We start from the raw sequence: 13,942 nt of genomic DNA, 5'->3' as shown, positions 1-13,942 counted from the left end.
ATTGATACATATGTTCCCTTGTGTAATAATGACACCTGGGCGATCAAATTGTCTGGTTCAATTCCTGATGTTGCAACCCCAATAAATCATCTGCAAAAGACAAAAGAAAAGATTACAAAAACTAACAAGGGTGTTGTGTATATTTCAGGCCCTTCAAGCGTTGAAAAAGGAGGCCAAACAGTATGAAGAAGGTTACACGAAACTGAAGCAGCTCCAGCAGACGGGGAAGGCCCTGAACATCTCCGACGACGACATGATCGCCCTGAAGAACCACTGGGAGAAGACCATGGATAATATCAAGGCGATGCAGAAGAGATTAGACAAGGGGTTGCCCGGCGACTTGGGGGATATCGCCAGGTGGTTAATCGATGCCGAAGACCTGGTTTACGGCGATGTTGTACCTGAGGGAATGAGTAACGAGGAGGCGGCCGCGGCACTGAAGGACAAGATGGATAAACATAAGGTAAGTTTGTGGGCAGTTTTGTTGAGGAGCGTGGTCTAGTGTAGGAATGAGACATTTCTGATTATTGGAGATTTTCTGTTTTCCCCCTGTTGAAAAGGGCCTAAGGGCCTGACACCAGAAATGGAAAGATATCTGCCTCAGCCCTTCGTACACCTTAGAATTTTCAAAATGAGACAAAAATAACCATTTTAGAGGCATGTTTTGCATGTTTGGTCAGTTCCACGGACAGAGTCCCAGATTGTTGAGGTCAGGGTGATATCTGTTGTCAAGTATTCCTCTCTATTCTTCATTAGGGAGCTGATCTGAAGCAAATGAACTCGAGTCTGGTCTCCAGCTCCACATCCGCATTGAGCAGATTCAAGTCCAACAGCATTCTCGTCATCATCCTCCTTGTTGACCTCTCCTAATTCTAAATTCCGTTGTTATTTCAGCTCACGTTCAAAGATGCCGACGCAATGCGAAAAGCCTTCAACAAGATAAAACAGGAGGGCAAAATAAACGGCGTGGAGATTCCAAAAGATCAGCTCGATGACCTTGGAAAGAGACTGAGCAAGGTCGTCTTGGTCGCCCCGCACGTCTTGAAGAAGATCGAGTACGAAGAGGTGAAACATCGCGCTCTTGGTCTTCTTGACGGTGCTGAGGATAAGTTGAATGGTTGGAGTGACCGATACGGTAATGAGGACGAGGTCAATGATATGGTCGATGATTACAAGGTGAGTTGATACCAGAAGCAGACGTCAGGATACTGTGCTCACGAATGAGAGTTTTACAACATACTAATGATAAACTATTCAATGTAAACTCAAGTGACTGTGGTCAGGGATGTGGATTCAACTAGTGATAAAACATTCAATGGGAACTCAAGTGAATGTGCAGATCATCTGAGGGATATGTATTCATACTGGTGACAAACCATTCAATGGGAAACTTACAATGAGTTTTACAACATGGCGTATGCCGTACGTGTGTCAAGGGTTTTTTTGAAGCCCAAATTAGTTGATAACCTGGGTACTTTGAGTTTACTGTGGCATTTTGGAGAATAGGCATTGAAATGTCCCCCTTGACTTTTTTTAGTTCTTGGTCGGTACTCAAAGTATTTATAATCATGTTCAGATGGCGTTATGTGATGCCGTACTCAATAAACAGGGTATACCGGCTAGCTGGATTTTGTAAAGTCATTTGTCGACCCACGCATGGGAGCATAATTTATTCCAAATTTTTCCTCCTAGAACTTTGTCGAAGGGAAAAGACTCAACAGCACCATCGACCGCACGCTTCAGGAATTAAAACGGGCGACAGACGCCTACAAGAAACAAGTGGTCGACCCTAAAGACTCGGAGGAAATCCAAAAAGCTGAGGCGCTCTTGAACGAAGCGAATAGCCGCTGGAAGCCAATGGCGTCCGACCTGAAAAGCTGCCAAGGCACGCTGGACAAGGCCCAGAAGAACTGGAAGAAGTATTCGGGCCTGGTGGATGAGTTCCAGGCCTACCTGCCCCAAGCGGAGAAGGCACTCAATGGTACACCAGAGGAGAGAGCTGTAAGTGATACGTTTAGCATTGGGTGTAGGGAGCGGGATTGAAGAGTCCAAGGCTAAACTGGCTTCCAAGCAGAAGAAGGGCTTTTGGTGGTTAGGCTTTTGGGGAACTGGAGTGATAGCAGGAGGTACTCCAGAAGCTCCAGTTTCCAGCAGGTTAAACTGGAGCCTCTGCCTTTAAGATGACTTGTTGGGGGAAAACTGGCATTGGGTGTGAGGAGCATGATAAATGAGTCCAAGGCTGGGGAGACTTCCAAGCAGAAGAAGGGCTTTTGTTGGTTTAAGGCTGTGAGGGGGACTGGAGGGACAGGGGGAGATACAGTTGGAGCTAAGTTACCAGTAGGTTGAACTGGAGCTTATGCTTTTAAAATGACTGGGTTGGGTATGACCAGATGAGTCCAGTTTCATCGAGAATCCCTGGCTGAACAGGTGAAGGATTGACAGTAGTTACGCTTGGCAAAGGACATGGGGAGGGCCTGTTGAGTTCCAGATCCACCTTAGCAGGCACTCAGTGACACAATGCTCTTAGAAGAGTTCCCAACCGATCAGGCACTCACCTCACCAGAAAAACTGCTTTAACAATGTTTCGTCAACAACAAATAACTTTGTTCTTCAGTCAGTCATGCAGAATCTGTAAAGACTTGTGGCCACTGTACTGACCAACTTTTCTTAACTTGCAGGCTTTCTTTGCCGACATCGGCAAGTGGCAGGAGAAGAATCGACTCCTGAATGAGGCTGGTGACTTCCTGACGGACGTATCCACTGATCCTGTCGCTGCTGAAATCAAACAGATGCTCGCTAATATCAACAGGCGGTTCAAGGAATGCGGCGATACAGTAAGTGGATTTCACAATCTTACGTCATTCACATAAAGTTTCCCTTCTCTTGTGGTGGTTCAGGTATTCAACTGATAATCGGAACATCAAGACCCGACACAAAAAGAATTCAAAGTACTGTAATCTATAAGGTATTGAAAGTACTACGATATGATTTTATCTTAAGTAGCTTGAAAACTGAATGACTAACTTTTCTCCAGAAACAAGAAGTTGAGAGGCAAGAGACCGTGGAGAAGACGCGGTCCGAATACAAACTTGGCGTGGGCAAGATCGCCGACTGGTTGGATAACGTGGAGGGACTACTGGAGAAGGAGATACCGTGTGATTATCAGTCGATCAAGGACCTACTCCAGGGACTTGAGGTGCGTTGAGTTTTTGATCAATTTCTGCATGAATTGCTTTCTCTCCTACCATAGCCACAAGAAAGTTCTGCTTGAGTATATACGAAAATATGGGAAAAGTTGTATATTTTTCCATGCAGAAAAATCAGCTGCTACTCGGTCAGTTAGAGTAGACTGGAGTTGACACTTTCTTTAAAGAAGTGCCTTTTAAAGAAAAAGCATACAAACCAAGCTTACAATTACAGATTAAAAAACAGAGGGTTAAACTATTGCCAAAAATACATGTAGGTACATCAAGGAGTAGGGGATGATAACAGGCTGGGCGGGTGAATGGAGTGGTAACGTTATGGCTGGTAAATGGAGTGGTAACGTTATGGCCGGTAAATGGAGTGGTAACGTTATGGCCGGTAAATTGAGTGGTAACGTTATGGCCGGTAAATGGAGTGGTAACGTTATGGCCGGTAAATGGAGTGGTAGCATTAGGGCCGGTAAATGGAGTAGTGACATTTATTGTAATCAGGGTTTTGGCAAAGGGAGTATCAGAATTCTGCTATGTGCCAAATTTTTTCTCCACTAACTTCATGATCTTCATGTCAGAATCTGATAATAATAAGATATGACGTCGCAACAAGCCTGGCAGAATTATGAGCTCGCACGTTAGGAAGAACTGAAAGAATAACATTTTGATTCGGGAATCTGAATTTTCTCCTTGTTTGATATCTCAGGATGCCAACGCCCAGGTTGAGCAGGTCCAGACCGAGTTCAAAATGATGTCGAAACTCGGCCAATCTCTGGTCAAAGACAGCTCGCAAGAAGTCATCAACAAAATGTTAGGGACTCTCAAAGTGTTGAAGGAGAGGATCATCAAGGTGCAGAAGGAGCTGCCCGACGCCATTCGGGGTCTGAAGGGCCTGCTGCCGAATGTCGAATCTCTTGAGGCCGGAATCTCAGACGTCTCTCAGTGGCTCGAAAGTGCCGAGGCAATCTTGAACGGCCATCTTGTCGACGGCAACATGCAGAAGACTGCCGAGGAACTGGAGAAACATAAGGTACAGTGGAAACTCCCTTTGCGGATACCTCAATATTAAGGATGCCCTCTCTATTGAGGACGCCTCTCTATCAAAGACAGCCCTGCTTGATTCTATAAAATAGGTGGAAACAGCATTCTACCGCCTCATTTGACATGTCTGGTGTGGAAATTTGAGCGTTTTATCTCCTCTTCCAGGCCCTCTTTGCCGAGACCACCTACTACAAGTCCATGCTGGACAACAAGAACAAAGTCTTCCAGAAAATCCCCAAGGCCAAGGTCAAGAACGTTGATCACAGTCAACTTGAGCAGACCATGCAAGATCTCAATGAAAGGTTCAAGGTAAGTCAAAGGTCAAGGTCGTGACCTTTGTAACCTTGACATTTACGTCTGCTAGTAGGCTTTTGATTTTTAAGAAATTTGCATAATAGTGAATGATGGGAGGTTAAGTTATGTTCGTACTATTTTGTTTCAACATGTTACCATGGCAACAGTTTATATATTTCATCGATTTTATCCCTTTGTACTTGTCCCCCTTTACCAACTCCTATACCTTTTAAAATATCAATATTGTCGATCACATCCTCTAAAAATGTTGTAATGTTATGCAACAATCGTTAAAGTACAGTAATCTTAAAAAGATTTCACAGTCTTTTGGATTAAATTTTTGTTATAACTTAAAACTGTTCGATGCAGTTTACGAATTTCCAAATTTAACTTCAGCTATCTTAGAAATCGTTCAAAAAATATATGTAATTTTTTTTCGTTATGTGCAAAGTAGAACAATAATCTTGCTGAATTTTGTTTCGTTGGATAAACTAAGCATTTCACAGTAATTATAAACAACTTTTAGATTCTTTTTAAGGTTTGAAAATTTCATGCATTGCGATTTGATGAAGTTGATAAGTTACTCGTAGTGTTGTTTTGCCATTCTAGAAATTCTAGATCCCAACCATCCCATCTAGCATTTAGGGACACTTTTCCTCGATCAGCCAGCTGACAGCATTCCCAAATCTCAATTTTTCAATATGGATAGCAATGATGAAATCAGTGAGCCATTATTGGCACCCAATACAAACTGCATTGATACACACTATTGCCCTAAGGCGGCAAATGCTGAAAGTGCTGCGTAAGGCAGATCAGGCCCACAGATTTGAGATTTGGGAGTACTCTCAGAGCTGGGTCATCAAATTCGAAGTACATTAAACCCTGGTTAATGGTCTTTCTTCCTGTTGTAATCAATAGCGCATTTCTTTACTAGTGTAGAATCGCTAACAGTTTAGATTAGATTTCAAGCTAACTATGTAAATAACTTCAATAATTACGATTTTCATTTTGTTGCGTGTCGCGTAGGTATTTGATGGAATTTTTCGATATTGCGGGCTTTGCCATGGTCACTTCTTGAAGCCAAGAGGAAAGTTGGAAGTTTAATGGAATTATCTTATTATTATTTCATTTTGTTTGAGGCAGATTGAGAATCTAACAACTTTGCCAATCTATATTGATAATTAGAGCAAGTGAATGGATGGTTTATAAGGGCCAATAGGACAATAGTGCATCAAAATACAGACTTTCTTGGATATTTCCAAGAAGTTGTACACATTGAGCTGCTCAAAGCGTCCTAAGTGTCCAGCTATAAATACATTTTGCAATCGCCTGATTTAAAACGTCTAGTAACCAGTGACCATGGCATTTTACCGCAAATCCCGCGTGTCCGCCGCCATTTTGATATTCGACATGTACGTCCATAACCATAAATTCTGGGCCAACTTTCAGCAATGTTCCAGTGACGCCAAACATTGGGAGGAAACTTTAGACAAGGCCATGAAACTTTGGCGGAAATTCTATCAGCAGTCCGGGCCATGCGAGGAATGGCTTCTGGAAGCTGATCGAATTCTTGCCAATAAAAATGAGCCTCTCGGTGATTTGATTCAAGAACACGTGGTAAGTACTACCTTCGATCAATTGCTATGAACCCAGTAGCAGAAAAGAGGACAGGAAAGTGAAAAATGAGATTTTGAAAGATGAAAACTTAAATCTTATTTGTTGCATTTGAATTAGACATATAGGTCTGCCTTTCTATTTGCAATGAAGTGATCTCCAAATTTGGATGCAGTAGCTTCTCTCTGTATATCTTTGAGATGCACTTCTGACCTTGACATTGAAGCAGTTTCAGTGCCCACCATGGCAACAGTTTTGGCTACCATGGCAACAGTTGGTCTACCATGGCAACCATTTGGCTACCGTGGCAACAGTTTGACAAGCATGGCAACATTCTAACAAAAGTGAACAACTGCTGTCATGGCATAGTGTCTTCACTTATTTGAAGAAAAAAAAAGTCACTATTCGAAAAACCATTTAAAATTTTGATGTTTATGTCGGCAGAATTTAAAAAGAAATTATACCAATAGTGAATTGATGCTGCAGCAGATATTGAGAACTGCAGCCTTCGTTCCTGTCCTCTTCTGAACGGCCATTCCCCGATCCCGGAAATTTCCATACACACACATCTTCTACTGACTTCCTGCATGGTTCCTTCTCTTAACTCATTGCGCCACCTTACGGCAGCTGTTGGTTTCACTCTCGTCTACGAGACATATTTCTTATGGTTTTGCAAGATTGGCTTTTCAAGTTTTCAATCACGTTTCTCGATCTTTTTTGGAATGTTATTTTTTTCAGGGTGTCGTTTCTATTTTCATCTTTTGTAATGTTTTGGCTGTCTTCTGCTTTTCGTCAAGTCCATTGCATGTCAAGTTTGCTGCTATTTCCTGTATGTCTAGTACAGAGGTGTGTGCATCGATGTGCACTATTTCCGGCAGGCCTATCATGGAATGGACTTCGTCAAGCACTCTCTGGTCTGGTTTTTGAAATTCTTGTTGATTTTTTTAAAGCTGTCACTTCTGCGAGCTGCATTTTCACATGCTTTCACTTGTAAAATTCAAAAGGGAGGATCTTTGAAAAGCCATTTGAATTGTATGAATTAACTCCAGATGTCACTAAACTGGGATTTGAACCCAAATTTTCAACGCCAACACCAAGGAACATCCAATTCCAGCAAAACCTGATTTTGTATTCCTTTTTGTGCCAACAGCGCTGACTGAACCTGGCTTCACAGGACCAAACTGTGGCAGGCTAACGTAACCATCTGACCCTTGGGATGAAATTACAGTTCTGACGTAAATAACTGGTGTATGATATGTCTTACGATATTGGCGCAGACTCCGTCCTTTTAACAAAGTAAACTATCCCTCTGATTGCACCAGTTTATCTAAATCTATAAAAACTTTCAATTACTCTATTATTAACAAAGTGTGCAATACATGATGTGTGTGCAGGAAAATTCTGGACGAAAAATAGGCCCCCAGTGTTTTTTGGTGTTGTTTTGAAAAGATTGATGGAGTTTTGACCATGTTTGTTTATAGCGTGTTTAATGTTATGTTTGGTAAATGTTTGATGTTAATTGTAGAGCTTTCGGAGGTACAAAATTTGAAAATGATAATGCCTGACTTTGCTGAATATCTATCAAAACTTGAAAATACCTTATGAGTGTGTTTTGGCATTTTATTTACCAGTCTATGTTTCTAAAGGAACACTCAGTTGAAACATTAGGATCCTAATGTGGTGGGCTTCTTGGTATCAATTGAACAGATTTGAACTGAAAAACCAACTTCATGCCATAAGAACTTTAATATGAAACGTATTCGATCAAAATTGTGTACATAACTAAATGTCTAAAGATGTTGCATGTGAAGCATGTTTCTAGTTTTTGTGACGTCGGTTTCTAGGCTTGGTTTATGCAGCATGTTACCCCAAACATCCCTGTCCCAGAGAAATGAGCTATTCAAAAGCTTGCCCCCCTTGAAACAGGGCTAAGAAGAATCCAAATCCTTGCTCCCCAATCCTTGCATGATCATTTCTCTTCTCTGCATGGCGCTTTAGACTTTGGTGGGGCCGGTGATTTTAAGTCCTCTGGAACTTGCCGCAAATGGAAACGTTGGCAAATTGTCATGGCTCCTCAGCTGCATGGGTCTTCCACTGTCAACGTTTGTCCTTAGCCTTTATCATCGCGTGGTGAACTGCATGAGCATGGAACGTGCTGCAAACTTGGCAAAAGTGGTTTGAGATTTAGCCGTTAGCATGTGTTATTGTGTTAGCTTTAGCTAAGGAATTGTGTAAAGTGATTGTATATCATCAATATAAAAAAACATGTCGATTGCACTGGCACAAATATCTCGATCACTGTATCACAAATATCTTGATCACACTGTGTCATAAGTATATTCAACAAGCTATGTCACAAATATCTTGATCACACTGTGTCACAAATATCTTGATCACACTGAGTCACAAATATTACACAAATATCTGTGTCAGCAATGCAATTTCTTGATCACACTGTGTCATAAATATCTTGGTCACACTGAGTCACAAATATATCAATCACAGTGTGTCATGAATATCTCAATCACACTGAGTCACAAATATGTCAATCACAGTGTGTCATGAATATCTCGATCACACTGTGTCTCGAATGTATATACATACGAGCACACTATGTCACAATTATCTCAATCTCATTGTGTCACATATATCTCAATCACAAATGTCTTGATCACACTGGGACGCAAATGTCTCCATCTCAATCACATCGAACTGCATCATGAAAACTCTAGCACACTATCTCATGAACACTTATGTCTCTTGTTTTCGATGCTGTTGAATGTTAGCTGTCCGTCAGTCCAATCTGTGTCAGTTTCCATTTCAAATGATATTCAAGCTGGGTATAGATGCATTCATTTGATTCCTCGAGTTTTCAAGTAATCTTGTATGGAAGTCCCCTTAAACAAAACTTTGGATAGTGTGTCAGATATTCTTTTGTCAATTATCAGTTAAATTGGAATCATGAAACTTCTTCGATATCATTAAGTTCTCTCTTTCTTTCCCTTGATTTTCATCATCAGAATCCTGTTGCGATCATCAGCTGTATTCTATCTATCAAAACACTCCAGGCCACAAAAAAACACCCATGGTTTGTACCCAAAAGTGCCTGCTACTGGGTTTAAAACGTCTCGATTTACTTCGATTTCATCCTTCAGTGAAACAGCATCTAATTCTTATCTTTCTATTTCAGGATTATTTCAAGCATAATTTTGACCCCGAGATGCTGCAGAACCTCACAGTCACCGGGAAAGCGTTAATGGATTTGATCCATGACGACAAACGCTTAGATCTGCAGCGTCAGTTAGCCAATTTACAGGCTCGTTGGAAGGCAAGTGATTGGTGTGACCTTCACCTCATATTCGACCTTGACCTTTATGTGACCTTGTCCTGTCTTGCCCTGGTTTGGCCTTGTGGTGTGACATGTTCCTGTTGTTTTCCCTTTAACTTGTTAGCTTCCAGGTTGCTTTGGTGGTATTGGTATTGTAGGCTTAATTAATTAACATTTCTCATCACCTAATTTGCAATATTATAAAAGAATTGCGGCTTTCCAATGCAAATCTTAACTAAATCTTAACTAAACCAACATAATTGCTCCTCTCTTACAAACTGCTGATTGCTCCATACATTTACTCATTTATTGATTTTCATACCGTTTGATGTTTTCACGGCCTAATATCATTTCACATGATAATATCATCTGCTTTCCACTAAAATTTCCTGTTTGCATGTTCGACAATCCTTAGAGTCATATGTAGAGCCTAAATCTAGCAGCGCGCTTTGGGAATCAAGAAGTTCAACTAGAAATAAATGAAAAAAACAAAGAAAAGAAATTTTATATCTTTTTTTAATTGCACTAGCTTCTCCATGGTTTAGTAGTTGCAAAACCTTTCTTAAAACCAATGAAATCAGTTTTGTAATCCACAACATAGAATATTACTTTTTTGTTTAAACATATTTAAATATAAGCTTTACAGGGTTATGATTGAACCCCTTAGGCATTTTCATCCTTAGTTCTAGCAGTGACTTGTGCTATTTGCGGGTTACATAAAGATCTGGTCTCGTCAGCTTCAATACCCCTGTTTTAGGACAATTTTGTCTGTACTCTCTTCATTATTTGTCAAGGGACAATACCTAGAACAGACAGTGTCCCATCAGAAAGTGTACTTCCTAAAATACTTTGTTCGTTTAAACCAGTTTATTTCTAGTTGAACGTTTCTCATTGGTGCGCCATCTTTGACGCACCTTTCGCTTATCATAATTGCATGCTGGGTGATAGGGGGCGACGCTCACAAAATATTCTCTAGCTTCATTCGACCTAATCAGTATTTTCACCTTTTTATGAAGTTTCTGAGAGCTTGGAAAAAAATTTACAAAGCCAAAAATGCAGAGAATGTGTTGGATTTGGTCCTTTCTAGAAATCTATGTCAGTCTGTTAATTATCTCTGTGGGGTTTCTTTGAGAATTCTATCGTCAAACATTTGACCTTTACAAACTGACAAACTTTACTTTACTGTCCACAAGTTCCTGAAAGGACTTCCAAATGCCTTAGAAAACTTTCATAAAAAGCACTGCCACTCAAGAGACTTGAAATGCTTGGCCTCTGCAAATGTCATTAACCCTACCCCTTGGTACGTGAAGCACTCACAAAAAACCAAAAGGGCGATGAGTACAATAAATGTCCCAATGGTCGCTATCTGGGTCACAACCATTCACAAAAACCAACGAAGGAATTTTTGAAATTGTCCTGTAGAATGTTCAGGAAATAAAGTAATGTACAATCGAGTGCGTGTTTGTTATAATGTCTTTACATAAAGACTTGATGTTCCGCGGGCTAAAGTCTCTATCGGACTGTGCTAATGGGGTCGAATGGCTAGAGATATAGGCTTTTATAGTTAATTTGCATACGAGACCTGCCCTTGACGATTTGGGAGTCTCAGGCATGTGCCCATTGGTTTCTGGTATCTAGGATAATTTAAGCAATTTCGATTGGTCAGTTCTATTGTGAGTGTCATTTTGCAAATATGTCACAAATTTCATGGGCAATTTAGATTTCGAGTTCCTATTGAAATCACTCATCCTATCATTAAGTTTAATTTAATGGCCGAGACAATTTTTCTTGCCAGTTTAATATAGCGTGATTGTCCATACAGACATGTAATAACTCTTTATTGTCATGTCCCATTGTGCCGATAATGAAAAGATTTCCTCAATCGAGAACAAAACATTCTCAAACTGAAAATAAATGAACATCGCCCTGCTTGAAGCCAAGTTTACTTTTCCTGTTGTTAGGAAAGAAAAGAAGATTAAAGAAAAGCAGCACAGGTATAACGAGACTGTGTGGTTTTAAATATTCCCTTGGAACACATATTCTCTCGTGTTTGTGTTACCAGTGTGGTATTTTGATAGTCCTGTGACCAAAAAAATCCTTATAGACCTAGAAAACCTAGATTCTCAGCTTACTGAGCTATGTACATGTATGTGCAAAGGAGAATAGGAATATTTCATTAATATCATCTTGTATTTACCCTTTTCTTTAACGGAGCTCATGTGTGATGCTTGAAAAGCTCTTTTAAAGTCCCTGTTTCTTTACTGGGTTTTCTACAATAAATCATCAATTTCTCTATAAAAAAGCAGAGATAGAAATATGGCCCAGGATGTAAGATATAAGCCAAGTTTGTTGGCTATTCCATTCTGTACAAAAGGCATGTCGCCTGCTACATTGTTATCATGGACGGGTCACTATCTATAGGGAAGATTACATGCACCTTTGATTCAAATGAAGTATGACAAGATTGATCACTCTTCATGAAAAGGGTAACTCCTGTATGAAGTGTCCTCGTTTGGCATTTCGGGCTTTAATCGAAATCATGAGACCTGATTGAATTTAAATTCTAACTGATCAAGACATGATGAAGTACATCATTAAGTGAGTGCCTTTTGTTCAATATATTTGTACGAGCATATCTTTTGTGAGATGTAACAAAAATTTGACAATTTGATATACAGAGAAATTCTAGAACTATTCGTATCATAAGGTATATATATCTTTCCGATGATTGAAGTATGATATTGTCATGTGATATGATGACCTTTTCAATGCCGCATGAGTTCTTTTCATCCTGTTTGAAGTAAGTTTGGCATTAAGTTCTACATGTGATTTGAGCAGCCTGACCCAAACCCTAACCCCAGCCTTCCCTGACAACTGTGACAGATAGAACCCAGGACAACTGTGACAGATAGAACCCAGGACAACTGTGACAGGTATAACCCAGGACAACGAGAACACGGGAAATTTAGAACCCTTTTTACTTGAAGACATGTAGAACCCTGGACACATATCTGAGGACGACCACTCAGCTACTAAATCTGCATGTTACACCTCCGTTTTGTCAAACCAATGTTAGCCTGTCCTAGGTCAAAGGTTCAAGTTTCAATGTTTACTTGACTGTAATGACATATACATATTGGTCCCTTGACCCTAATAACCATGTCATACACAGTTATTTGAAGGAGGATTACCACCTTTTTCTCAAATGTCAACAATTTTTAACTCAAGTTTCGCCTACCATGGTTGTATCGGTTTCAAAAACAGCCAACCATTCTTAAGTTTTAAATATTTACCAGAAGTGCTAATGGTATTTGCACATATAAGTAGGGTTATTTCCACTGCCAATGACAAAATTTCGAATCATCTCCTTTAAAATAAGGTGCCATTGCCTGAGAGCTATGCTGCCCCATTGTCGAACCCTGGCTAAGATATGCGTGTGACCTGTATATGGTTTCAATCTGAGGACATTTAAGATATAAAGAAATATTTCTCCATTATGTGTGATTTGGATCACCGCATGCCAAACTGATTGATATTTGGATGGAATTCCTACTCAAACATGTCCATTCATTCATTCTGGAGTGGTAGGCCTATAGATCATCAGGCCCTTGACATCACCTTATTTGACCGAGTTGATTGGGTACCATACATAAAGTGGGGGTGAAATTGGCCTAGGGGGGGTGACATTGTCCCAATTCCCAAAATCAGTTTTGGGTCAAACTATACTTCTAGCCTATAGTCATAACATCTTTTTTTACAGTAATTCAGTTGAAAGAGATTTAGCATCAATGGTTCGTGCAGCGTTTTGTTGCAGGTTCGTCAGATGAACCTCCTCCTTTTTGGGAGGCATTTCGTTGCAGGTTCTTCAAATCGCCCCCAGGTTCTCTTTTACCCCTCTTAAATCATCAATGCTCTTGTCAAACAAACACACAATGATCCCATCCTTCTTCACGATCTAACCTAGAAGTTCAACTTGCGATTACAGAATGTTGTGTTCAATGCACCCATTCGTCAGATGAAACTCGAGTTTGCGGAGCCAGAAGAAACATTCCTACACAACGTTGAGGCAGCTGAGAAGATATTGTCGGAGGAACAAGGACAAATAGATCGCCATGACGATCTCTTGCCCATCTTGGAGAGACACAAGGTAGATTTCAAGTGTATTTGTTTGTTACCTTTGGCATGGCACTTTATCACCACATGTGGGAGGATATTATATTAGCAGGAGCCTTTCCCCCAAACTCTTGCCAGTGCATCTAAGGTAGAGACAATCTTTAGATGTGTTCACATCTTTCTGCTCTGGTAGTTATGGTTGAGCTATGTTGAAGTGGAAGCACGGTGGTGCAGTGGAAGTGTACCCAACTCGTGATCAGAAGGTCATGGGTTTGAGACTCAGACAGTGCGACTTGGTGCATTCAATTGGCTTGAAATGGCGGTATTCGGCTGCTTGGTTTCTGTAGAAAGGTTCTTG

General features: G+C 40.5%; 1 protein-coding gene across 8 annotated transcripts in view; it reads left to right on the top strand.

Annotated features, from left to right (window-relative positions):
* LOC135485645 (muscle-specific protein 300 kDa-like) overlaps positions 1–13,942 on the top strand; it is a 143,608-nt gene that overhangs the window by 62,269 nt on the left and 67,397 nt on the right. For 7 of the 8 annotated variants that reach the window (XM_064767928.1, XM_064767929.1, XM_064767934.1 and 4 more), the window contains 10 exons: positions 149–463; positions 895–1,176; positions 1,693–2,001; positions 2,679–2,834; positions 3,035–3,196; positions 3,901–4,224; positions 4,401–4,544; positions 5,979–6,146; positions 9,334–9,471; positions 13,457–13,618. In XM_064767928.1, the coding sequence (XP_064623998.1) occupies positions 149–463; positions 895–1,176; positions 1,693–2,001; positions 2,679–2,834; positions 3,035–3,196; positions 3,901–4,224; positions 4,401–4,544; positions 5,979–6,146; positions 9,334–9,471; positions 13,457–13,618 (2,160 nt within the window). The remainder of the gene's footprint in view (positions 1–148; positions 464–894; positions 1,177–1,692; positions 2,002–2,678; positions 2,835–3,034; positions 3,197–3,900; positions 4,225–4,400; positions 4,545–5,978; positions 6,147–9,333; positions 9,472–13,456; positions 13,619–13,942) is intronic. The other variant, XM_064767930.1, reaches the window with a different exon arrangement.

This window comes from Lineus longissimus, chromosome 3 (genome assembly GCF_910592395.1).
Source record: "Lineus longissimus chromosome 3, tnLinLong1.2, whole genome shotgun sequence".
Classification (NCBI taxonomy): Eukaryota; Metazoa; Nemertea; class Pilidiophora; order Heteronemertea; family Lineidae; genus Lineus; species Lineus longissimus.
The sequence above is the reverse complement of the archived record's forward strand: the minus strand, read 5'-3'. Positions and strand labels throughout refer to the sequence as shown.